Source organism: Idiotropiscis lumnitzeri, chromosome 1 (genome assembly GCF_059441095.1).
Source record: "Idiotropiscis lumnitzeri isolate Australia: NSW breed Sydney's pygmy pipehorse chromosome 1, RoL_Ilum_1.0, whole genome shotgun sequence".
In the NCBI taxonomy this organism is placed as follows: Eukaryota; Metazoa; Chordata; class Actinopteri; order Syngnathiformes; family Syngnathidae; genus Idiotropiscis; species Idiotropiscis lumnitzeri.
In genome coordinates, this window is record NC_142391.1 from 39,159,488 (window position 1) to 39,185,296 (window position 25,809).

The 25,809-nt window shown below is 41.5% G+C and overlaps 1 protein-coding gene across 3 annotated transcripts; it reads right to left on the bottom strand.

Annotated features, from left to right (window-relative positions):
• Positions 1–587: 587 nt before the first annotated feature.
• Positions 588–19,422, bottom strand: msi1b (musashi RNA binding protein 1b). 3 transcript variants are annotated; one of them, XM_088300287.1, is made up of 15 exons: positions 19,106–19,422; positions 18,822–18,862; positions 18,344–18,425; positions 18,131–18,215; positions 12,713–12,754; positions 11,565–11,657; positions 8,729–8,777; positions 8,155–8,237; positions 7,972–8,089; positions 6,349–6,429; positions 3,773–3,829; positions 3,564–3,626; positions 2,537–2,670; positions 2,250–2,295; positions 588–2,162 (listed from the first exon to the last, which is right to left on the bottom strand). In XM_088300287.1, exons 1-14 carry the CDS (start codon positions 19,381–19,383, stop codon positions 2,254–2,256), a joined length of 1,248 nt encoding a protein of 415 aa, XP_088156413.1. In that variant the 5' UTR covers positions 19,384–19,422; the 3' UTR covers positions 588–2,162; positions 2,250–2,253. The 3 variants fall into 3 exon arrangements, with proteins under 3 accessions (XP_088156413.1, XP_088156405.1, XP_088156422.1); XM_088300279.1 differs by having other exon boundaries at positions 2,537–2,691; positions 19,106–19,419; XM_088300296.1 differs by lacking the exon at positions 3,773–3,829 and having other exon boundaries at positions 2,537–2,691.
• Between the last annotated feature and the right edge of the window lie 6,387 nt (positions 19,423–25,809).

Consider the following 25,809-nt stretch of genomic DNA (forward strand, 5'->3'; position numbering starts at 1 on the left):
ACTGCTGGAGTGTGGTGCTCACAACTAAATGTACTGTATACGTTTTGAGAATTGTTTCTAAGAAAAAGTCTTGTGAAGATAACTCAATTGAGATCGTATTCAAGAATCAAAGATAGCATTTAGAACAGTCTTTGATTTATATACACTTCATATATGGTCATATTACAAGATATTATTCAAGTAAATACCTGTTAAAAGCCTCACAAATTAGTAGAAATGCGATTAATCTCAATTAATAACAGAATTTTTGCGATTAGTTAAAAGATTTTAATCGCTTGACAGCACACACACACACACACATATTTATATATATATGTGTGTGTGTATGTGGGTGTGGGTGTGTGTGTGTGTGTGTATTTAGATATGTGATGTACAGAGGAAGATTTAATATTTTTTAAAATGTCATCTAGTAAACCAATAACAATGATGAGTACCTAAAGAAATACTCACAGATAAAGAAAAAAAAAAGTAATAAACCATGAGAGGACTCATTCTTACTCAGAACGAAGATATTGTCAACAAAATAAACATTTCTTAACATAAAGAAAAATGTTGATATCCAAAAATAGCCAATAATGAAAGCTAAGTGGAATGTTTTAAAATAATTTATTAGGAAATTTAAAAAGGTTTTTATTTTCTTCAAAGAAACAAGACAGGAAAGCGCAATTCTGAAAAGATTACGGTATTGACAAGTTTGTTTGTTTTTTTCCATCGAAGACGGCATCAAAACTACCGTGGCAGCTTGCAGCAGTTTGAGTGAGCGTGTATGAAAATATGAAAACTTAAATGTGGAGTGCTTTGTTCTTCTGCCCATTTAAAATTGGCCAGCCAGTGCAACATCCTTTTCATTTTTTTTTAGAATTGTTTTGGTCTAAAAATATTTGTCACATAGCTTTAGCTGTGACCTCCAGTGGACACGTGTGAGGGATGTCAAGGGGACTAGAAAAAGCCACCTTTAACAACAAAAAAATAACATTGACAAATATGTTAATGTATTATTAAAAAGTCTAATTCAAATTTCACATTTGCAACAGAGGTACCCCCCCAACCAAAAATAGCATATGGTGCATTTTGTACATACTAGGTCAATGTTTAGGAAAACATGTAACACACAAACAGCAAAGAAAAGCGGCCATCAGCCTGTTTGATTGCGTCTGTGAGTGTTCACGGCTGCTCAACAGACAACTCCTTCATGTTCTTCCACCAAAAATATTCACATCTTGAATATCACAGTTAAACAACAATATGACAAAGTAAGAAGACAGCATGTTTTTCTTCTCCTTTGGTAAGGAGCATTTTTACATGCATGTGTCCTTACTCCTCCAAAAAAGTAAAATAAAATAAAGACAACTTCCCCCCGCTGAACTTACAGCAGCTTTTCAATGAAATGACAGACTCGTGTAACATGCCTAAGCAAATATATGGCTGGACTAACTTTGACAGACATGTACTGAGATGTGCATGAAACTATATAACTGTCAAAATTGCCAACATGTAATGACTGATGAGAAGAACTTACCACTTCTCTGAAGCCTCCCAGACCCTAAAGGTAGCTGCCCCCACACTTTCAGCCCCCAACAAAAGTCATATTTACAGTATTTTACAACATTGTACAGCTCAAGTAGGCCTACCATGTACCGTGACCAATGACCAGCTTCCTTGCTTTATGTAAAGAACAAGATTTTGTTAAAACCTACCAATACACATTGTGACACATTTTCAAGAAATACAATTGATCACAAATTAGTTGTTAATATTCATTATGAACTTTTTGCAGTACAATTCGTAACCTTCACTTGGAGATTCAGGTTCAGAGGTCAAATCACCAGATAAGACAAATTGCGGCCACAGTTCAAAATGGCAACGTATAACATAACTCAAAAGAGTAACACTAAAAATACAGCATCTGTATGTGTTTGCTACAGTTTGCTCTCTTTGCTGGCTTTTCAGAAGAATACCAAGGATTTATTTTGCTAAGGTGCCATTAGGGTTGGCTGGGTTGAGGTTGCCGTAAGTGGGTGGTGTGTGTGCGCGTGTTTGAGTGTAAGAGATGGGGGTTTAACTGCCCCCACCACGAGAAGTGAAGTGGACAGAGCGTGGGCCAGATCAGCTCCAAGGCAGTTTCAACTCCCTCCAGCTCTCCGTCCGTCAACAACTCGTCACTGAAATGCACATAAAGTGCATTATTTAGAGGTCACGTGCCATTGTACTGCGCTGTATGCTGCCTCTTTACGTGTACGACATCTTACATTCTCAGTGATATCCGTTAGTGAAGGCCGTGGCGATCAAAGGGCCCTGTAGGAGGAAGCATGAAAGGTTCACCTTCACCTCTTTCAAAGCTGCAGCATTTGAGTATGACAGAGTAGATCACATTTCGCTTCTCTGTGCTGTGCTTAAGTAGAAGTTGTAGCAATACTACATCTGTATCAGACCTGTGTGTGACCAGCTGTCATTTATCACTGTGCATGTCTAGCGCTATAGCATCACTCAGGCAGTCACGTGAAATGTGTATGTGGTGCAGTAGGTGATATCTCACCCCAAGACCATGGCTGAATCCAGCGCTCGGGGCAGGACTTGCAGCACTGAGATAACTGCTTACTGCCGACTCCTGAGCAGCTGTTCCATAAAGGTCCGCCATTGGGCCCGGGCTGCTGGTTCCCAAGAATCCAGCTGTGCGAGATGGGGTAGAACCTGAAGGTACCGTCACAACATCAGAGTCAGGTTCCAAATGACTGTTTCAAGGGAATCTGCCTCAAATGTTTCATGACTAATTGAGTCTAGGTAAGGCAACAAAACATCACCATTAGAACAATGAACAGGCTATTTCCAGAGATTTTTTTGAAATAATTGTCATCCCTCATTGGGAAATTAAAACTCACAGCTATGGTAAATGTATATCATGAAATTCATTTACAAACCCCAATTTGAGAGCTGGGACGTTGTTTAAAATGTAAATAAGTAAAGAATGATTTGTGAATTTTTTTTTTCAACCTATATTCAATTGTATACTTCACAAACGCAAAATATTTAATGTTCAAAGTGTTCCCAAAAAAACGGGGAGGTGTGACAAAAGACTGCAAAAGTTGAAGAAGGCTTAAAAACACCTGTTTGGAATATTCCAATGGTGTACAGGTTAATTAAATACAGGTAAGTGTCATGACTGGTTAAAAAAATGGGTTGAGGTACACCAATTTGTGAAGAACAGCATGAGCAAATAGCCCAACAGCCCAATAGAGCACTGTTCACACCATGGGGGATTTCAGCATTGAAGCACGACGGATCATGTTCTTTTAAAGTCTTACCTTCATTACTCATTCATTTATATTTTATTTATTTCCTACTTCGAAATTTGAAGTGCTTTGCACAAATGGTTCTATTCCCTAAATGATAAATTTTCTATTTTTCTGAAATTAAGCATATATAAAAATTAAAGTCCATTCAGTTCAAATTCATAACAATAGTGTAGGCAAAATGTATTTTTTTTTCCCATTAATCCACACCTAGGCAAAGCAAATGCAGTCCAATGATATAAAGAATATGGGAAATCTTTTGGCAAATCTTACCTCTGACTACTGCTGCTGCTGCTGCCGCTGCTGCCATTGGTCCATACGCTGTGAGCGGAATGGCTAAAGACAGAGAAGGTCCACATTAAAATTAAAAACCATTCAAATGTGTCAGAGTAAAAGCGAGAAATATGTGCGTGTCATCTTATGGGCTGTGTGCCAGACAGGCAACATGCTGCTTGTAAAGTCCAAAGGAGGGACTGACTGACCTGTGAGTTCAGGGGGGTGGGGTGAAGTCAGAAGGGGAGTCCTCTCTAAATGAAACTCTAAAACAGAAACATCAGAGTGATTTTGAGTCCTAGGCGCCACCTTTAACAGGCAAGTAAAGGAAATACAAACACGCAGGCTGGAATACACCCCACTGGTGAGGGTGGGGATTGTGGAGAAGTCAAACTAGAACACACAGGATTTGAGGAAGGAGAAGCAGGATTTATCGGATGGAAAATGCCTTAAAGTAGACATTACATAAGGTTTAAGTGGTTTAAAATATGCACTAAACAACAATTAAGACCTACTACATATGGTTGTGCTCATAAATTTAGTTTTATATAATTTAGTTATGGCTTGTTAGCACGATAGCCTCATAGTTCAGAAGTGCAGGGTTTGATTCCGGTTTCATTACAACCTTCCTGTGTGGAGTTTGCATGTTCTCCCCGTGCCTGTGTGGGTTTTCGCCCACATTTCCAAAAACCTGCATGGTAGGTAGACAGAACACTCTGAATTGCCCCTGGGTGTTTGTGATTGTGGATGATTTGTCTTTGCGTGTCCTGCGATTGGCTGGCAACCAGTTCAGGGTGTACCCCGCCTACTGCCCGAAGTTAGTTAGGCTCCAGCACGCCCGCGACCGTCGTGAGGAGAAGTGGCTCAGATAATGGATGGATGGGAGAACGTAATCATTAAACTAAGCAAGCGATTCAGTCATAGGGGCTAATGATGCATGTACGTTTGTTCATCAAGTAGTGTTTTTTTATGTTCCAGACCCACTTGCAGTAGGTGAAAATCCATAATATACTTAAAAAAATTTTTTTTAAATAGTTTCACCCTTCCCGCAGGCTTTGAACACATTTACACTTACAGTTTTAAATCACAATTCACAACACACCGTACATGTATTTGAACATGCAAACAAATTAAATGCAAGTATAAATAAAGTTCCCAAAAACAGTGTACGAATTGTAGTGTCTGTGTACGCATTTGCCTTTAAGAGGTGAGGCCTGCCCTGGTGGGTCTTTAGTGACGACAGAAAATCTGCATTTGAGTGGATGGGCGTGAGCTGTGCAAGGGAGCAGCTTCTGCACGAGTATAGTCATTGTGTTTATGTATTTTATGGTACTCCTTGCACTCAATAAATGAACCGAAAAGTGCATCGGTAACTGTGACTCTCTTTCCCATTAGAGTACGTAGGTAAGCTACCGCAAAACATAAAAACACATTAAATGATCGAGCAGGGGTGTGAACGATGAAGCGCGATACAACAAGGGAACACTGTACATGCCTAAACACCTGGACACATAACGCTAAACACACACGTTCACAGGCAAGCGAAGCAGATGATAATCCACTCCTTGATATTTACAAGCAGCAATTTACACCTTCAAGCAGGTGAGTCAAACTCATTTTTAACTCAGGGGCCACATGGAGGAAAATCTACTACCAAGTGAGCCGAACCAGTAAAATCATGTTCTATAACGAAAAGCAATCGGCGTCAATATCATGTAGATCTGCATGCCCTGCGAATGGTGGAGTTCAACTATAAATATTCATAAAAAAAATCTATTAAAAAAATGTATGTATTTGAAACGTTTGCATAAAGGGCGGCACTGGTTAACACGATGGCTTCACAGTGCAGAGGTCGTAGGTTTGATTCCAGTCAGGCATCCTCGGCACCAAGTCACCAGTAAGAAGCTAATTTTCTTGTGCTAACGTCATCTATTTAGCAACCAAAAGCTGTTGTTGCTGTGGGGGGTGGAAGGTGTAAACATCGAGGCCTGTATACCTCCTCACACTTAACAAAAGATTTGCAAAGCTAAATGTCCGAAATATAACCAGTCGGGGTTTGTGTACACATTCTTCCTCTTGACCGCTTCAGCCTGTGTAAAGTGGCACGGTATTTTTGATTTTGTGGAGGTGATCACATGAGCTCACGTCTGAAGTCAATCAATCCAATCTATCGTGCAGAACGCTTTTTATACTTTCACAGGTTGAAGCGGACAAGAGTAGTAATGTTCATTTGAATTTTGGTGGCGATCGGTGGCCATTTTAGTCGAGCAAAATTACCTCGCTTGCCTCCCTGCTGTGACATAGAAGCTGAAACCGGACAAAAAATAACAAGCCGAGCTCCAAAGGGGGGCGTGTCAATTCGTCATAAATCACAAAAAAAAACCTGAAATCACTACAGAGTCATTTAGAGGGGAGCATTTTAGTATGAAGTGTCCCTTTAACAATAATATAAAATGTTAATATAATAATTGATTGTTAATTTTCACATGCCTTCTGAGGATTAAATAGGCTGCGATTGGCTGGCAACTAGTCCAGGGTGTACCTACAGCCCGATGATAGCTGGGATAGGCTTGAGCACGCCCGTCTTGAATAATGGACGGATGGATGGATTTAATAGGATTTATCTTGCTTTTCTTTCATGTTAGCTCTCATGATGTGAACTCGAAAGTCTCTGTGTAACGTGTGCTGAATCAAACTCTTTGTAAATCAGTCCTGCTTCTCACCTAACAGGGGTGAAAATCAAATTACCATCATGCATCATGATGCGAGTGGGTGTAATGTTTACCAGGGAACTGGTAGGTATATCCGGGGGTGATGCCTGCGTAGCTTCGACTGGTGTAGGTGGCAGTCTGGAAGCTTGGATAACCTGTGGAGAAAGCGTCAGCAATGGAGATTAGATGCAATAACGTTCACAGTATGAGATTATAACTCAATGTTACACGATCAGACATATGAGCAACATTGCAACATAATGCTAGTTAGTGGTTATAACATTTAAAAAAAGAAATCATCAAAAACTACAATTGCAATTGTACTAAAGAATCCACCCATCCATCTTCTATACTGCTTAGCCCCACTAGAGTGGAAGGTGTCCCAGAGCCTCAGATGAGGTGAGAGGCGGGGGTACATCCTCAAATGGTTGCCAGCCAGTCGCAGGGCGCATACTATATCGACAAAATACCAATCACACTAACATTCACACTTAAGGACATGCTGGCAGACCGTGCCCACTCCACACGGAAAGGCCTCTGAACTGTAAGGCGAATCGTGCGCTAACCACTTGGTCACACTTTGGTTGTGCTAAACCATATCATCCCAAACTGGAACGGCACCTCAAAAACAACTTCTGTCAGAAAGATTTGGGCATCCTTAAATGAAATAAAATGTTGGAGAATATAACATAGATTGTTAGGATCTACACACAGCAGTGTTATTTTACTTTTTACTATTGTACTTCACAAACTTTGATGGAAATTGGAAACTATTTAAAAGGAAACAAAATATGTATATTGTTGGCTTGTAAATCCTGGTCCAGGATAATAGGCCCCGTTGATGGGTGATATTCTACACCTGTCTTGTTTTTTTTTTTTCACAGGACCATGCTTTGTGTACATAGTTACACAGCTAAAGAGTTTGTATCCATGCAGCATAAGGATCCAATGACTTATAAATAAGGATGTTTTTTCTTATAACTGATTTCAAAGCAAATCAGTGAAATAGCTGCAGTTATGTGACTGAACAGTAGGTGGTAGCATTGGTGTGTCTTGTTAAAAACTAAACCATGCCCGCTGTGAACTAGGAGATTAGTGATTAGAATACTTTGACAAGACCCATTGCTCTAGGTAGTGTGATGAGCAGAAACGATAAAGTGCTGTTTGATTTCTTTTAGACATACACATGTTTTTGAAAAGAGTACTTGTTTGGCATTTAGGAGACTCTTGAAGCATTTCAAATGTGACACGTGACATATCGTATTTAGTATTATGCACGAATCCTGATTTGAGCATTCATTTGAGGTGGGACAGGGCCTGAGAATGTGCTGTGGCATTCGTATAATAGTGATTTGGTGCTATATAAATAACATTCAACTGAATTGTCATGAAGAATGTACAGACCAGAATCTTTCAGATACAAAAAGGCTCCGAGGGAACACTAAATAAAGCCCAGACGGTTTATCTCGGCACCTTTGCCACCTCACTGGGTGACTTCTGAAGTTTACATGTAGGTGATCTAAGATACATGGTGGTGAAGCAGAAGACCTGCTAAGGAACCAATTTCATTGGTCCGCCTCCTTTTCATCATCTGACCTTCAAAGCAGGTAAGGTCACAAGTGCAGGAATAGCTTTTGAGAAGCAAAGATAAGAGAACAGCTACTAGATCCTCCCTTTTCTGATCAATCGTAACCTACCCAGCATACCAATCCCCAACATAAAGGCGTCCATTCCATAGGGCATCACCCGAGAGCGCCCTCTGGCCGAGCCAGTGGGGGACATCACCTCCTTGGGTTGGGCTTTCTTGCACTCCACCTGTTTCCGGGAAAAACACAATTAGGCAACTTGCTAATGCTAAATTACAAGTCGCATCATCTCACCATTTTGTTGTTTATCTCGTGGAAATGGATCTCACAGACTTTCTCCACCACATCCTCATTCTCAAACGTCACAAAGCCAAACCCTGATGAGGAAGAGGCAAGTGCATGAGGGGAACTTTTCACACAATGTTAGGGCTCAGACAGTATGCCTGTATGCACACGACTGTGGCTAATATTCCAGAGTAATCAGTTGTAATAGCTGCTTAACCCCCCTCCATCTCACTCACATGCAGACGCACGCTCACACAGACACTCATCCACTCCTCCCTCCCTTCCTGACCAGAAGGCCAGGGCAAAGCTAGGTAGGTAGGCTGTCATAATCGATCAGTCCCAGGGTGGGGAGGAGGTGCTTAAGGAGGCTTTATCCTGATCCTGATTAACGGACTGGCTAATTAGACTAGCCCCGTTTGTCTCCTCGAGCTCAGCCCACAGGAAGGAGCTCTGCAGGGGGGGAGGTGGGAATCAATAGATATCCAGGAAGGACTGGAGGAAGACTAGTAACTTGAGGAAGAGGTTGACAGGAAAGGTAGGAGTTGTGGCGAGTGAACAGAGTGAGGAGGTCAGCCCGTCTCACCTCTGTGTCTGTTGGTGGTCTTGTCGAACATGAGCATGGCATCGTCGACCTGGAGGGGACAAACAAGACAGTTTTACACTATGCACTCGCTCCCCTGCCACTCGGCATATTGACTGACCTCAGCCCTTCTCAAGTTCTACAGGGAGGCTCTGCAACAGATGGACAAACGCAAAGAGAAAGAGGAGGAGGAGGAGGAGGAGGAGGAGGAGGAGGGAGAAGACTGGAGGCAAGCGGCAGGATATGAAAGAAGAAGAGAAGAGAGGAAAATATGAAGAACTACTCCGGAGCAAGGCCTTGCTGGGTATGTGCCCAATGTACATAAAGGGTGGCATGCAAAAGCTGGAAGTCACTGCTAAAGCGCCTGCTCACAAAGAGCACATCATCTGCCCCCTTTCTACCATCCAAAGTTTGACATTCCCATGGCAACTGTGCAAAAAGTGCTCATGAAAGGGCCCAAGCGACATCAAATATGGTTCATGAATGCAGTCGTGGGAGAATGCGGGTGAGACAAAGGGAGACACAAAGAGAGAAACATGGCTGTGTAGAAAGGTGAATCTTGCAGGCAGGTGGAGCCTCGATGCGAGAAGAGGGGAAGAGGGTGGGCTGATAGTGAGGGGAATAGCGACAGGTGGAGATAGGGTGAAAGAGAGTACAGCGAGCTGTAAGCGAGTCGCAGGACAGAAAAAAAGATTGGGGCAAAGTGGAAAGGGAGGAGAAAGAAAAGACAAAGAGAGGCAGAACAAAGAGGCCTGGAGGTTTTGTTTGTTGGCACACTCAGCCGTAATTCCTTTTCCCCTTCTCCTTTTGACCTCTCCCACCAGTCCGGCCTCCCTTTATGCACCATAGACACAGGTGTCTACTCTATTCACACACGCACACACATGCATACACACCAAGTTTCTTCTGTCTTAGTTGATCTGCTCTTTTTCTAACTGTTTGCGTTCACACTAATCATAGGCTCTTGAGTTTGTGCATGAGCAAACATTTGGTAAGTGAATCAGAGTGTGCTCTTGATCTATAATAAGTGCACTATACTGCAGTGGATATGTTCCATACTGACGCGTACTATATGAGTATGCCAACACAGCGATAGAGATCGGGAGGGGGAGAGAGGGAGAGAGCAAGAGAGTGTGAGTGTCTGTGTGTGTGCACGTAGAGCCCCAAGGGCAGTTTGCCTCCAGAAAGGTCAAAGGTGAGCGAGGAGTGTCAGTATGAAAGCGGACCTCAAATCATGGCTTCCCTCCACCCAAATGCTGGCCTATCACATCGAGCGTGCTCTGCACGCTTTATCGGCTCCAACGGGTTTGTCGGTCCAGAGGCCAAACGGTAGGTGCCTCACATCTGTGTCAAGACATCCATGACACACTTTGTCAAAGAGTTGTGATCCCACAGTCAACAAAAGGGTGGGCAGACACTCCACAGTAACAAGAAGGCAAAAAACAAGAACATCCTGCAATCTCTTGTTTTAATGCTGCAAAGTGTGTTAACTTGCACTTCATTGCTCAATATTTCAAACTGTGAGCACTTTAATGGTGTGCCACTGGACAATATTCCCTCTTATCCTTTTTTTTTTTCCACCTCTCATCTTCCCTGTTATCCCCTGCCCATCCCTCTCCGCACTCCTTTGTCCTCGCCATGACGGGACACAAAAGGTCCAGTGAGGCAGTCTAATCAGGAACTTCCATGGATGGCTGGAGCCCACATTTCACCGGCCATCCCTCGATATCTCTCTCGGAAAAATTCATCTCGCTACTATGATTGAGATGGGAGCTCAGGGAACCAGGAGGCCGTACCTTTGGCACGGAAAATAATGTGACACCCTGTTGGAGATACGATGGATGGCAGACAGTTTTCACACGTTTGACTTTGAAAAAGTTTGAAAGATTTGTATCCACCTGTTACTTGGTCTGAAGTTTCTACAAATTCATGAGAACCATCTGGAGGGTTCCTGTACGCCAGGAACCTTGTGGACCAAATTAACAAAATATTTGTCTGGTGTTGTACAGAGGCACAGGAGCTTTTGTAAATCTCCCCCACACCCCATCTTTGCCCCACTTCCCTCTCTTACGCCTCCACAAACCTCTCTCAATCAAGCCCTCCCTCTTTCATTGGTGCCTTTGTGGGCCCGTCATTTATTCTCCACACTATGGCTCTAAATAAATTAAAAAAAAAGGTAAAATTTGTGTGGAAATAGAAGAAAATGCGCCGACACTTTGAAGACCTACGGTGAAACATTTAAGTGCTACGTTAGGAACTTTTTAAAAATAATTTCTAACCCAAGTTGACCCCCACCAAACACACACGCACATGCAAACACCCCCGAACACCATCTCGTCCCTCCTCCTTCAGAACAAAACCCCTTTACCCACAGAATTACTTGGGGACAATGGGCAAGCCAGGTCACCACGGTAACGGGTCAGGAGGGGTTTGTGGGTAGGAGCAGCTGTTACATCAGATTAATTCAGATTCTGATAATCCCTCCTCCTTCCTCGCCATCACCATACACTCACCACGAAACTTTTTCACCCACCACCGCCTCCCCTCTGCACTCTTCCCGTATCCCCCAACTTTGCCTGCTGCTCGGGCCCCGAGGAGCCCCTCAACCTCTTTAGTTTTCCCCAGCTACCCTCTCCAACAAGAGCTTTTTTTTTCTGTCCCCACGTTCTCGCCTTCCTCTTCACAGTAACTCCTTCGCTTCCAAGCACTCATTTGTTTTCTCTTGTGAATCAATTTGTGATAACTGAAATTGGGACTGAAAAGGGGATTTGCATCAGGCTTACTTTGTGCACCTCAGCATATTGATCAAGGCTGCAAAAGCATTCTAACAATCACTCACCTTCCCAAATTGGTCAAAGTATTGCTTGACATCTTCTATGGTGGTGTTCACCGACAGGCCTCCCACAAAGATCTTCTTAGTGCGTGTCACTAACTGTAAAGCAATTAAAACAAAAATTCACTAAGACTACTTTTTCTTAACTGGGCTTCTGTTATTGCATATGATATTGTAAAGGTCAATTCCATTTTTGAAATATATATTTGAAGGTGAACTTTTTAAATATGCTTTCTTATTTCTAACATGTCTTGTTATAGCTCACCCGCTCAAAATAAAAATACAATTAAAAAAAATGAAATAATATTCCACAAAACAGCATAAATAAGAGACTTTGCTTTGGGGCACAAGTATATGTCAGCCTTAAATATGAAAAAAAAATCTCATATACTCATCCGATACATCAGTTTTTGTATGTGAGCTGATTTCGAAGCCACTTTGTGTGTCGCAAACACAAAGGCTCGCTTGGGTACAGCCTGCACTTAACACCTGTAATTATTTTGGGCCTTTCTAACAGGATTGGCCACACGGCAGCAGGACAAGCAGCATGTCACCAAATAATCTATTTTCTTTTTGTTATAGTGATTAACAAATGTCATAGAGATTGTAATGACTTAAAAACATCTGATGAGAAGTTGGTTGCCTGGATGCATTTCTGTTGGTACTCGGTAGGAAAAGAGATCAGCCAGATTTACAGCTATGACACCGGACAGCATGTTCTCACGTCCGAGCTTCATTACAAGCTCCTGATCGTATAAAGTCACACAGTCTGCATAACAAGCAGCGTACCATCATTTCAGCATTATATTGAGATAATTTATTATTATGTTTGAAAATTATTTGATTTCCTTATCCTATAAATCAGTATAATACAACTTTTTTTATCGATCTGTTTTATATTTGTTGTATTGTGTACACATTCCTCCAATGGTGCAGGTTGAGATACTTAGATGCTACCTCAATACGCCAGCAAATGGCTATGACAAGGCGTAGTGTACTTTTAGGTGCTATTATATAACAATAGATCACTAAAGTAGTGAGACTTGATTAATGGACAATCACCGGTTCACTCTTAAAACATTCATTACATTTGAAGGCTATTACCCAGAATAGTGCCTGACAGTTCCAGTAAATTGACATTACATTGAACTCACCTTCGGCTGAGCCCTCCGGGGGAACGCGACTTTAGGATCAATCTATAGAAAATAATACAGAGACAGAGGTCTGTTAAGTGACGTGATGTGTCATGAGGGGTGTTGCCGGGCTGGCCAGGTGCACACACATGCACCATCTCTATGGTCAATTTACATGTTTTCATCAAACCTTATCAACTTTCAATATTGCTTATAAATTACCAATTCAATTGATGTGAAACACCTGTTTTGTTCATCACTGGCTGTTGGTGAGCAAGGCCATGTTCAGCCTTTTTACTATAGATAACCTTTGGCGATATACAATAACTTGGTGCAAAAAGTCTGACGTAAAAACACTGGATAGGTTTTAGAGGAAGAATACTCCATACAATTTATATGATGTTGATCTTAGCGTGTGAAAAAAAAATATTAACTGAGAAGACTGTTCCTTACTATCTTTCTGTCTTGTTTCAGTTTTCTAGCGACAAATACAATGGCACAGATTGCCGATATGCAACAGTGAGAAACACATCAGTAACATAGTAATAATCTCTAAGGCAACCAGATAATATTCTAACAATTTAGATTTGATTGCACTTTCTATTCCTAAATGTGTGTGCGTGTGTGTGTTGCGGCGCTCAGGTGGAATGCCTGGGAATGTCCAGTCAACCCCTGCCTCTCTCGTCACCACCATGTGACATGTGAGCTCCTGGAATCTCACACGAGTACCACAATCACAAACCCAGCTCACCTCTGTGAGGAGAGCTTGAGAGGAATCGGGGAAGTGTGTCACAGAGAGAGAGCGAGAGCAAAAGGTGGCCAGGTTGAGGAAGACAGGATAGAGGAGAGGGAGCTGTCAATCACACCACAGCGACAGTAGATCCACCACATTTTGTTTGTTTGTGTTAGTTTGTTTTTGCCTCCTTCAGCTTGTGCCGAAAACAACGCATGGCATCGAGTTTGTCTACGGCGCCATGCATGATTTAATGTGAGCACCTGTGATTCCGGATGTTTCTCTGCTTTGTAGTCCCCGAGTCCACTTATGATTATTATTTCTTTACCGATGTTAGAGAGAGCACCACACCATGCCATGAGAATGTCAATATAGACAAGTTGCATTTACGTCGATCCTGAGATCAACTAGACTACACCACACTGTACCACCATTACACTAACAGATGGTGAGGCAGTACAGCGCTAAGATTAGTTTGCGACCATGAGAGGGTAAAGTTAAACTACAGTACAGTAGAGAGCTAGAGCCTCTATGGTAAATCACATGCGTTTACCAGAATGAGGACGACAGCGTGATTCTACTTGAATACGACTCGAGATTGCCACAGGTTTTTGTTTCTCTTCTAAAGAGTGAGAAGACTAAAGGCTAAGACTGGAGGATCAGATGCAGAGTCTACTGTTTAGTTTCTATAGTGGCTAGACTATTCTGATAGTCACCTCCGGTCACCAACCCTCCTGATGGCCAACACTCCTGTGCACATTTAAAAACAAACAGACACACACAAACAAACAAAATCAAAAACGGCAGCACACAGCACATGAGCGGGAAGGAAATAGTGGACATTCAACAATGACTGTATTAATGAAAGTGATTTGTGCGGTGGAGAAAAGTGTTGAGAGATGAATTATGCAACATGGATAAAGTTGAAATCCGCACATTTTCAGCTCACTTAAGGCAGGCATGTAGCTTGAAGCCTCGTGCACGCAAAGTACCGAGAAGTGAAGCTGGACGTAATTGCAAGAGAGGCTGATGAAATTGGAACAATGGCCTTGTGGATAGAAAAAGTCGAAAAACCCCAATTGGAAATGCCACGTTTTGTGTTGTTTGAACATTTAAAAACTTTTGCCACCATTAATGTAACCTATGACCCGTTTAACTAAGTTTAAAAAAAATTCAGATAGGAGAAGTGAACAGAAACAACTGAGAAAACTCACTTTCTTGTAACTGAGATGTGTTCAAAATTAATAAATCCAAGAAGAATAGAAGAATACCACTTTCACTATTAAAGTACACAGATTAATTCCAAATAAAGTTAAGCGGTTCTAGCAGGCTTTTCCTGATATTTTTCTGCTTTCTAGCATAATCTTGAAGGTTTTGTGCAAACACAGGTGAGTACAACTGTTTGATATTAATACTAAGGCCAAAGAAAGCAGAAGTAAAACAGCCCCAAAAGACAATATTGTCCAGCTGCAGCTACAAACGAGCGTTCCCATTTTCTAACGGGAACACCCCCATTCTGAGAACAGGAACGCCCCATCACACCAAGGGCCACGTCCGGTGTGGCCTGCCTCTATGGCGTTTTTATGCAACAAGTCAAATACCTAAAACGCAAACAGTCGATAGAAGGGTCTTCTGCATTCTGATAGGCTGTTATTATTGTTTTAGAAATAATTCAACAATACTTTTTTCAAATATCTTTCATTGGCTTAACATTATTGTCATTTTAGTTCTATGTTCTTCTATAAACGTTTTTTCTCTTCGTTTTACTTGTTTATTTTTTTATAATCAAAAATCACCTCTCGCAGTCGTGCATTTGCGTCTTCATCATTAGATGTCCCCATGATAGTTGTTTTGCAATAGCGCCGAGCCATTCTATTACAACTTATATTACACCATATGGAAAGCGCTTGGTCACAGCTCCAGCTGTTGTGAAATGCGCTATATTAATAAAGTTGTATTGTATAAATTTTTTGTACTCCACCTCTGAGTTACGATTGGACTGTAACAGCCAATCAGAAACAGCCCTAGTGTCCAACTCCTGATTGTTTCAGAATTGGTATTGGAACGATAGATATGGTGTTCTTTTAGTGGTGAGCAGTGTTGTGTTTGCACCAAACAAATCTTTTGGAAATATTGTCTGTGTTTCTCCCGCTTGCGTTGAATGTGTTTTCTATTTTGGTGAAGGAACAGGTTCTATCTTGCCCCACCTAAAAAGCCAAGACGTAAAGAAACAGTTGTGATCAAACATGAGCTCAACAGCCAGTACTTGCCAGAAATTCCTGCATTTTGTTGTTCCCTCATAGGCACAATATTTGTGTGCTTGGAAATTCTTTTATACAGCTCCCCGACTGATAACTTCCAACAAAGAAATCCCAACGGGATCTGATTGTGTGTAATCTCGCTGCACAACATGACTAGCACTGTATGATGAGACTGCAAAAAACGTTAGGAAAAGCCTACGAGAACTTCGGAATTTTATTTGGTGTTAATCAGAGGGTATTAAATGGTGGCAGGTGTGTGCTGCTGACTCCCATTTAACTTCAGTCTGAACGCAATCGGTTAATTTTGAACACATGCACATTCTTAGTTATAAGTGGACGTTTACACACTTTTGGAACATATTATGTCAGTTGTCCATTACCTCTGTACATGTTTTTTATCAGTTGAGTTAGTTAAATTTCACATTGATGGCATTTTTTTTTAATGATTTAACTTGGTCTCATTTTTTATACCACAAAAATTGAAGAGTTTGAACAGGGGTATGTAGAGTTTTTTCTCCCCACTGTACATCCCAGCTACAGTGTGCAACAGTTGGCCTGACATAGGAACACACTCCCCGCAGCATGCCGATTGGGCGGCTCTCAATATCTCTCGAGGACCAGCAAAAGCCTGTTGACTCCAATCCTATTAGTTAGGAGAGCCACACTAATCGCAGACAGGGCTTGCTCCCCCTGTCGTGTTTCTGCTGTGGCGCTGAAATAGTTAGCGAGAACTCAAACAGAGCGGCGTGACTGGAAACTTTGTTCAACAACTGCGCAGTTTGTATCGGACTAACCCACTTTAGAGATGGCAGGAAGCTGAGGGCCAACTCAAAGGGTAGTGGTTACACGATCTCTTACACTTGCCACTATCTGTGCCTCAATACTAAAAGGAGCAATAAATTGTGTATTTGCTCGGCAGCCTCACTGCTGTGCAAAGGTCCGCTCATTCCAGCAGCGCCCGAGCGATTCAGTCGGTCACAGCATGGCACATTCTTTGTGTTGCCACTGGAGAACCTTTTCTCTCCCCTCGCTAACAGGATAACCTGTCTGTATGAGGGAGGGGGTGGAGGTAGGATGAGTGGCCTTCAAATAAGTCCTCCTCTAGTCACCATCCTGCCCTGTCGGCTGGTCTAGGGTTCTCTCAGTCAAATCCGCTCTCAAATGCCCCCCCAACCACCACCATCCACTGCCGTGGCCGACGAGACTCAGCAGCAATAACGCTGGCAATTTGAAGATTTAAAAAAAGAAATGGAATCATCATCAATGTGCTATGAGCAATGTGGTTATCGTGAGGCAGCATGACTTAATGACCTTCACTCTCCTTGACTGTGCCTGTTTATACTGTCTTGCGGTAGCCAAGAAATAATTGTAAATGATGTGCATTGTTATCGGCCTCTTTTTCTTTTGTGACAGAGCCATTCTTCAACTGTGGGGAAGCAGGGGGGGTCACTATGGAAACCAACCCCATGGCGATTTAGTGGCGTCCAACCATGGTGGCACAAAGTGTCACAGGCCAAATGTCCCTGCAAATGACACAAAAGAGCCAAACGGAAAACTAATAAAAAAATGCCACTTTTGTTAATTTAAAACTTCTACTATTGCATATTTCTCACGCCTGGGTCCATTCTTGAAGTTTTTGGTGGAACTTTTTCTCTTTAAGTTCGTCTCCACTGCCTCACTTATCATGAGTTGGTGCAACGTTCAGCGCACAAAAGGGGGAAAAGACGGACCCTCTCCTTATTTCAACACAGTGACTAACCCGCCGCCATCACCACTCCCACTGAGGAGAGAGAGGTGGGAACAGTGGTCCCCATGGCGACCAACGGAGTCACATTGTTCCCGAACGGGCCCACATTCATCAATGACACACACATACTCTCTCATTCGCGATTAAAACATCCCAAGTTGGGGTTGTGCAGGTGGAATAACCTGTCACGACTTTATCACTTTGGAATTGTTACAAGGAGTTTATTTGGTGCAGCCGTCACACTTTGATGGTCTCAAGTTGCATTTGCCCGTTATGCTGAGAAACTTTTATTCCGGAGGTCATTTCCACCCCTCGGGAAAGAAAGAAAAGGCAGACAGAGAAGAAAAGTGTGTTTGCCTCTGCAAAGAAGCAAATCCAAGAATGGCAAAGGGGAAGTCAACCAGCTCAACTCCCCGTGTTTCTATGGAAATGGACACCGTGTGACATTTTGCTGAATGATTGGCAGCAAGCAAAGAGATTGTACCAAGTGTCTCCGCTGTCACTTTATCATGCAAGAGCATCCAAATCGGAGGAACGGCGACAGTTATTCACACAATGAAGATTGAGAACATCTGCCCATAGGTAACTTTAGTAAACATAACCAAATGCAAAAACCTTAATGGGGCAGTATTAGAAAATCCACTAATCAAACAGCGGCCAATGAGATTAGCCAGGGGAAGTAAAGACAGAGAACTCACTGTTTTAGAGTCCAACTCATGCCTGGTTTGGGCCAAAACTTTATCCACGCCAGCCTGATCCACGAAGGTGACAAAACCAAAGCCTCTGCGGACATCAGGAGGGGGGAGGGAGTATTAATGACAGTCAAAACTATGTTGACACGTAATGATATGTTATGAGCAGTGAGGAATCACGGAGGACAGATAAACTTTCAGAGCAGACGCCAAGCTCACCTCGAGCGCTTAGTAACCGGATCTCGCATCACCATGCACTCCTTCACTTCGCCGTACTTGCAGAAGTACTCCTTCAGACCCTCTGGGACACAAAGCAACAACAAGGGGACACATTAGTGGAGAATGGTGCCGCAGAGTAGAAGGAAATATGAGACAAATTTGTATTTTTCGTCAAACAAAGGTAACCAAGGATTAAAAAGGATTAAGTTTAAAATAATCAGTAAGATTCCTATCACATTTTTAATCACATAACAACAAATTTAGGAATAACTCATTGGAAACAGTCTTCAAAATGAACTTTTTTTTTCAACACAAGTTCTGAAAGGGTGCATTCATATAAGTCTGAGGAAAACCCCAAAACAAACAAATTCAGCATTAGCCAGTGGAAATATTACGAAATGTTAACTTGTTTTAAAACAAGTTCATGCTTCTTTCCCTTAATCCATGCAGAGTATTGAAGATATCTGAGAAGATGTACCTTGTGTTGTTTGCCAGCTGAGTCCACCTATGAACATTTTGCTATGGAAAGAAAGAGAATATTTATATTTGTGGGCAGTTGGATACAGTCAGTTGAATATTTGTATGCTCGCACAGCACAAACAAACTAAGTTGTTGATGAAACTGGAGTTCGGTGTAAAATCATAAATGTGACATGAAGGCTCCCAGTGTGGAGGTGTGCGCTCCTCAGCCTCCCCGCAGAATGCGAGGCTTGTTCCAGAAAACGCGAGAGGCGGGAAAAAAAAAGTTTTCTTTTTGGCTTACCAGGGGTCGTGAGGAGAGTCCGTGGTGGACAAGCTGCTCTGGCTCCCTTCCGTGTCCATTCCGTGTCGTTTGAGTCTGTGTGCGGGTGCGGGTGCTGCGCCGAGGGTGTCCGGCTGAGGCGTGCGAGGGAACAGGCGGGCAGTCAGTGAGAGGTTCAGGGCGGGTTTGGCCCGTGGTGTCAGAGGGGAGCGGGCCAGATGCGGGCTGTGACAGACTCCACCTCCTTGTCGTCCTCGTCCTCGTTCTCTACTCTGTCCACGCTGCTGTCGCTCTCTCATCCTGCCGCCAAGGGACGCGGCGCCACCGCGGGGCAAAGTCACCGTGAGCGAGGAAGCCGCTTCCGGTATGAACTTTGAAAAATAAGAGCTAATTCACGGCATTCCACGCGCTTTATGAATAGCTTTTTAAAGACCCTGAAGCAATATCGGGGTAGAGAGATCTAAATGTAATTGCCGTAATTTAATTTCATTGGTGAGCTGTCAGGGTCAGAAAGGGATTCTCTACCGCCCTAAAAACTATCTGAAACGCAGGTCTACATTTACAAGCCAAAGTCAAATATTTGTTCCATGACATTGTATTAATTTAATTTAATTTAATTCTATTGTTTTCGTTTTGTAGCGTCTCTCATAGTTTCGCTGCTTTCAAATCTACTGATGGAGTTTGTACATGTGTAAGGTTCAGATGTCAGTGAGAAATTATACTGAGAATTCTTCAAAGTTAATTAATATATTTACTTTTACATTAGCAGAATTATTATTTACACATATACTTTTAGATATTCTCATTTGGGTTGAACCAGCAGCTGAGTTCATGTGTTTATTAATTTGTTATCGTCATTTACTTGTACGTGCCTAAATTCTGCTAGCTCCTGATTGGTTAATGAGAGTCAGGTGTGAGAGTGTGTCAGGAAGTGTATGCTGGTAGTTGAGTAAAAGCGTTGCTAAAGAAGAATTCCATCTCTGTCCCTTTCTCTCATTTTAAGAAGAATGTTCCATCAACCGCCAACGAACCCTCACGTTACGCATTGATGTTATCTTAGTTGTACTTTTTGTATATTTACTTTTGGGAGAGTGGGATAGAGGGCCGGCAGATTCCGGGTTCTGTTCTCTGCCATGTCTAAATACTGTAATCTGCCCATGCAAGGCCTTGAGGATCAGGAGTGTTAGCTGATGTAATTTAAAGCATTTTAGCAATGGAACTGTGTCTTCTACCAATCAGATTTCAAATTTGCAGTTACATTTTCTAAGGGACAGCTTGCTGGCTCTCAATAACAATAACAGCATTTTTCCATCATTTGATTGGTTGGTCAAACCAAGCCAAGTTCGACAAGCACAAGCGTAAAGCATCTGTAATGATCTGCATACATTAATATCTACATTTATTAAGCATCTTTGGTCAGTATGGTGTATGTGATTAAAATGAATAGTTTTTATCGTGCTATAAGATAAATATTCACTCCAAACTGCTCCATATGATGTAAATGGCCCAGATGTGTGATGTTATACTGTATGATTGTTGTGCAGTGTTATACCATTTATCCATTAATTTTCCATACCTTTTATCCTCATGAGGGTCACACGTCACAGCCAAGAATTAGTCGCATATTAAATGGTTTCTATGCTTGGTGAATGAAAGTGGTGGTATTACGAATTGGATTAAGTCAGGTAAATCCCCACTGAAGGCCCGGGCACTTAAATGCACAGCCAGCCACTGAATAATATGAATTATCAACACCAACCTATAACATTATTACACTGAGTTCCAAGTTATTAAGCATGCACTCATTTTGTTCATTTTCATAAATAAAGAATTAAATCAAAACTTAGATTGTATATTTTTAACAACAATTACATCAGCTTCTATGATATTGTACAAAACGGCAATATAACACTATTTTCTTTGCCAAATTACTCAGAATAATGCTTCAAATCATGCACACAGTTTTTTTTTTTCTAAGTAAGTACCCACTCCTCAATACTGCTGAGGTATACTGCCACACTCCTGATCTCTCTACAGGTTCCCAATAGGACTCCCTCCAAATAATGTCCATAGTGAGAGGAACAACACATGCAAAAAAAAAAGTCTCAAACCTCAGATTTTTATTTAACTTGAAGCTTACATGCATAACACTTTGGAACATAATTACACAGTGTTGAATAGTTAGTTTCCCTTTCCACTTGGGTGGTGTCTCCTTCAAGCTTTAATCCTCTACCAGAGGCCTGGGCACTCGAGTGTTTTGCGCAGGATCTGAGCTGTTCTCAGTGTTTCACTCTCCTGCACGGAGATCAGATGTTGTTCCCCATCCATCCAGTTTGGAGGTAACTTTTTTCACTCAGAAATTCTAAGTAAATTTTACAAGGTTTTTTTAGTAGATTTTACAAGTTCATTCAATTTAAAAAGTCACTCCAATGTTGAACCTACTTTACGTTTTTGTACACGCATTGCATATACCAAGGAGCTCAAAGCGGTAGAGGATCAAACCCATAAACTCAAGGTTGGGAAACAGCCACTCTACACCTGAGCCATGCCACAGCAATGGTCTGTTAGTATATTATTGGTGTCAGGTGCAAACCTCGGAATCCTAGCAAAACATTTTTGGCCTCCTTTTGGAGCAATATACTTCCCCCAAGCTGCAGAACCATAACTCAGGTGTAGAGCATCCATTCACCGAATCTGGAGGTTTCCGGTTCAATCCGCAATCACATTGAGTAATCTTGTGTATCAAATGAGCTATGTGAAAAAGAAAAAGGTAACTTCCCTTGAGTGGCTTTTTTTAAATTCAATAAACTAGTGAAATTTACTAAAAAATGCTTCTTGTAAAATTTACTTAGAATGTCTGAATGAAAAAACTTAAACTAAATATCACTCCCCATTTTTTTAGTGTACATGATAAATATTCACATGTGAATTCATCGGACTTTCCCCCTGTAAGAAGGGGAATTTAAAAAAAAAAAAAACTCGCCATTGAAAGGTTAAGTCGGACAACTCTTGTAGCTGGCTGGCTCGTCGCGAGGGGATTTATTTGCTGCTTTCACAGTGGCCTCATAATTGCATAGCTCTACAGCCCCTTACCCACTGAGAGGTGAACATTTCCAACTGTGGCGAAGGTAGAAAAACTGCACGTCAACGTAGGTGTTTCTATAAGGTGGCAAATATTCGTCAAATGTTCATCAGACGTTTGGCAGACGTGCGCCTGTACTTTTCTTGTCACAGGAAACATCGTTAAAACTATTGGCGAACGTCTTGCGAATATTTGCGACATTGCATAAACCCTGATGAACTCTGACGTGAACGCAACATTCACTGCCTTAGAAAACACTCACATTTGTTCGCCGCTGACCATGCGATTACATAACACTGATACCAGAAAAAGACAATGGAGTTTGTCTACAAATAACAAGCAACTCTGAATTTTGTAGAGTACATTTTCTCTGTAAAGGCTATATTTGTTCCCAGTAAACATAGTCAAATTTGAGAGTCAAATATTCAGCATAAAATTCTCAGAGTAAATTTTACACTGAGTCATTTACTCTCAAATTTTACTCTGTTAACTGGTACCAAAGATAGTCTTTTTTAGGGTAAAATGTCCTCTAAGAAATTTATTGTGTACAATGTGTTTTATTTAAAGTTTTATATACTCACGACATCTTATTAGATAATGATTGCGCATTGCTAAACTGTAGTGAATAGATTTTGCGTTGAAAGTTGTAATAGATTCACTAGTTTGATTGTATGACAATTGAGTGCAAATGTTTGCCCGTACGTTCCCTTGACTTGGTTCAGTGCAGGCAATGTGGGTTCAGTTCACTCAGGCACTCACCCAGCAGGGGAATTAGTCTTTATTGTGAAGGCACAACGTGTAAACTTCCAACCATATGTTGATGCCTCGCAATGAACTTTACGATATTTTGGTTTCGATAACAGTTTTTCTGTTACAGGAGGTATAACGCGATTTTGTGAAGCTACATTCTGATCATGAAGCCTCAGGTTAAGCTTGTGACTCCAGAATTCGAATTAAGAAGGGGTCAATACATTTCACACATATGCAACTTTAGTTACTTGTAATGAAATTAAATTTGAAATAAAACATTACTCTAACTGGCACTGTGCAAGTGCATAATTAATGTGCCCATTGTGAGCACTTTTAGTGACCAATTGTTCAAAAGAAAAACACAATTTAAATCTGATGCATTCTTATTATTATGATTATTAACTGCTGCAGTTCACTTAAATAAATTGTGAATTTTTATTTGACAAAAATCAAATGTCCCTTAGTAGTTTCTTTGGGGTGCTGACAGTTCAGACTCACTTCTCAGGTATTTCTGAGAATCCCGTGGTAGATCAGATTGAGTGCATCAAGAGGAGGGCTTTTTAAGGATATTTCTGGGAAGAAAACATTTCAAGGTTTTAGTCAGCCTCAAGTTCGAAATTTTAATACTCCCCAAATGCTGCCAACCAGCTGATGCAGTGTTCTCTAACAGGAGGCCTGTGTGCTGTGCTCACTCACTGCCGGACTTTAAGTATTTAATTAGTGCCAAAGCCAGCTCCAGCTAATCTTCTCAACACTGCTACATGTGACCTGGTAACCAATGTTAAAACCAATCAATAGCCCAAGTAATTTACGCAAAGACAATGGCAGCTTTGACATGCTGGGGGCAAGGTGCATGTGGTTCTGTTAATAAAAATAAATAAATAAATCAATAAATAGAAGCTCAACCTCTGGAGTACATTTTGCATATAGCTAAGTGTGAGTGTAGATGAACTGTATGTATTCTTCTTTAGCAGCCATAAAGTGTATATTTTAGGATGTACAAGTAGATCATTTGTTTTATGGTCTTGCTATGGTGCACAGTATCCAGTCTGCTAACTTGCCTGCCCTTCACAGGAGATGAAGCTCTGGAAGTGGGACAAGGGCTATTTGGACATGAATGAAGGGGTGGTTACATTTCTGCATGCATGATCAATGGGGTTGAATAGTGGGTGTGGGGGTGGGGTGATGGGGGGCTTGGAGGATGTGGTGACAGAAGAGAGTTAGCAGTGAGTACACAGAAGCAGCTTGTTAAGTCTAATGAGAGATGGACAGTGTGGATTGCGTTACCAATCAGTCCTGCTTTCGGCTCAGGAAAATGCGAGCACATATATGTGTGTGGCATGTGGCCACTCATGATTAACCCAACTTGTGGGCTTGAGAATTCGTCAAAGCAGTGCCTAAAATGTCAGGAATACACACACACACACACTTCCCTCTGTCCGCTTTGGTGTGGAGTTCCCTCTGTAAAGCAACAATGAGACTTAATTACAGGTCAGTGGCATATCTCGGAAAGATAGAGAGAGCTCTGTTACCCATCCAAATACAGTATAATGCCATTTTCCCAAGGGTGGGGTGGGGTAACAGAAGCTCCACACAAAAAGGTGCTGATGGGCTGAACCTGAGAATGGTATAAGGTGATCGAAGCACAAAAAGTGAGTGTTTCACACTGAAAGAACAAGAAAGATTCGTTAACTCTCAAAGGCATTCTCCCGTTCCATTTGTCCTCCTTTTCTTCCACGCTGCTTCTGACTTGTACACTTTCTTTGGCAGACTGATGAGTCCAAAAATTATGACATTTTAAATTTGGAAATCACATCATCTGATTTGGCCACAAAGTGAGATAGTCTGCAACTAAAAAAGGAATCTCATTGCCAAGAAAAACACAGAAACAAGTTGACGGTGTGACCAAGCCTATTATGATTGTTTTAGAAAAAAAATAAAATGAAAAGTGACAATGTTGGGTATCAATGGCAATAGCAGTGCAAAAAACATAACATGAAGGTACAGTATGTGAAGAATGTAAAAGAAAATTTGTTTTACATAATCAAATATAAGTAAATTTATGATACATTGCCACAAAATTCACAATTATAAAACGAAGGAGAAAATTGTTGGCAAAAGTAATGGGATTATTTCAGGCGCTAATTGTGCTCTTATATTTGCAAAACTCTACACAATTTGTGAAGTATTGGCATTTTTAGGGAATATGTGACTGATGATTGAACGGGGCACATGATATTTATCTATTGCCATGTTTTATGTACTCATTGTGCTACAGTAGTCTGAAATGGCTTTTATTTTAATTGGAATACAGTTAAAACTAAGATAGATGTGTTTTTCCTTACCCCTCGTGTTGTCCTTAAAGAGTGGCACCGTTACACATTTTACTAATTCCGTCAGGCCGAGTAAATTTAACAGCACAACGGTATGTGAAAGTGAAAACATAAAGTAGATATGATGTGCTACGAGGGGTCTCAAACTCCGCTCCTCGAGGGCCGCTTTCGCTATCTTGCTCCTGTAGAGCTTGCTGATGAACTGAACATTAAAAATCGGTTGTGTTTGAGGACAGAAACATCTAAAACACGCAGAAAAGCGACCATCGAGAACTGGGGTTTGAGACACCCGTGCTTAACATTCAAGACATGCAAAAATGGCTCAACAGCGCCCTCTAGTGACGACCAGGACTGGTCAAATCTGCTGGCTCAAATGTCTTTAAACTGCAAGATGCAAACTTTTTCCACAACTATCATAGTAACATTTGAAAATTCATTGCAAATAAATTAATAATGGTGTGTTACGCAATTTATCTTGATTGGTAAAAACACAGGAACGGATTGTTATATGACTTTGATACATTGAGATGGGTTCTGTTGCCTCTTAATTTTTTTTCTGG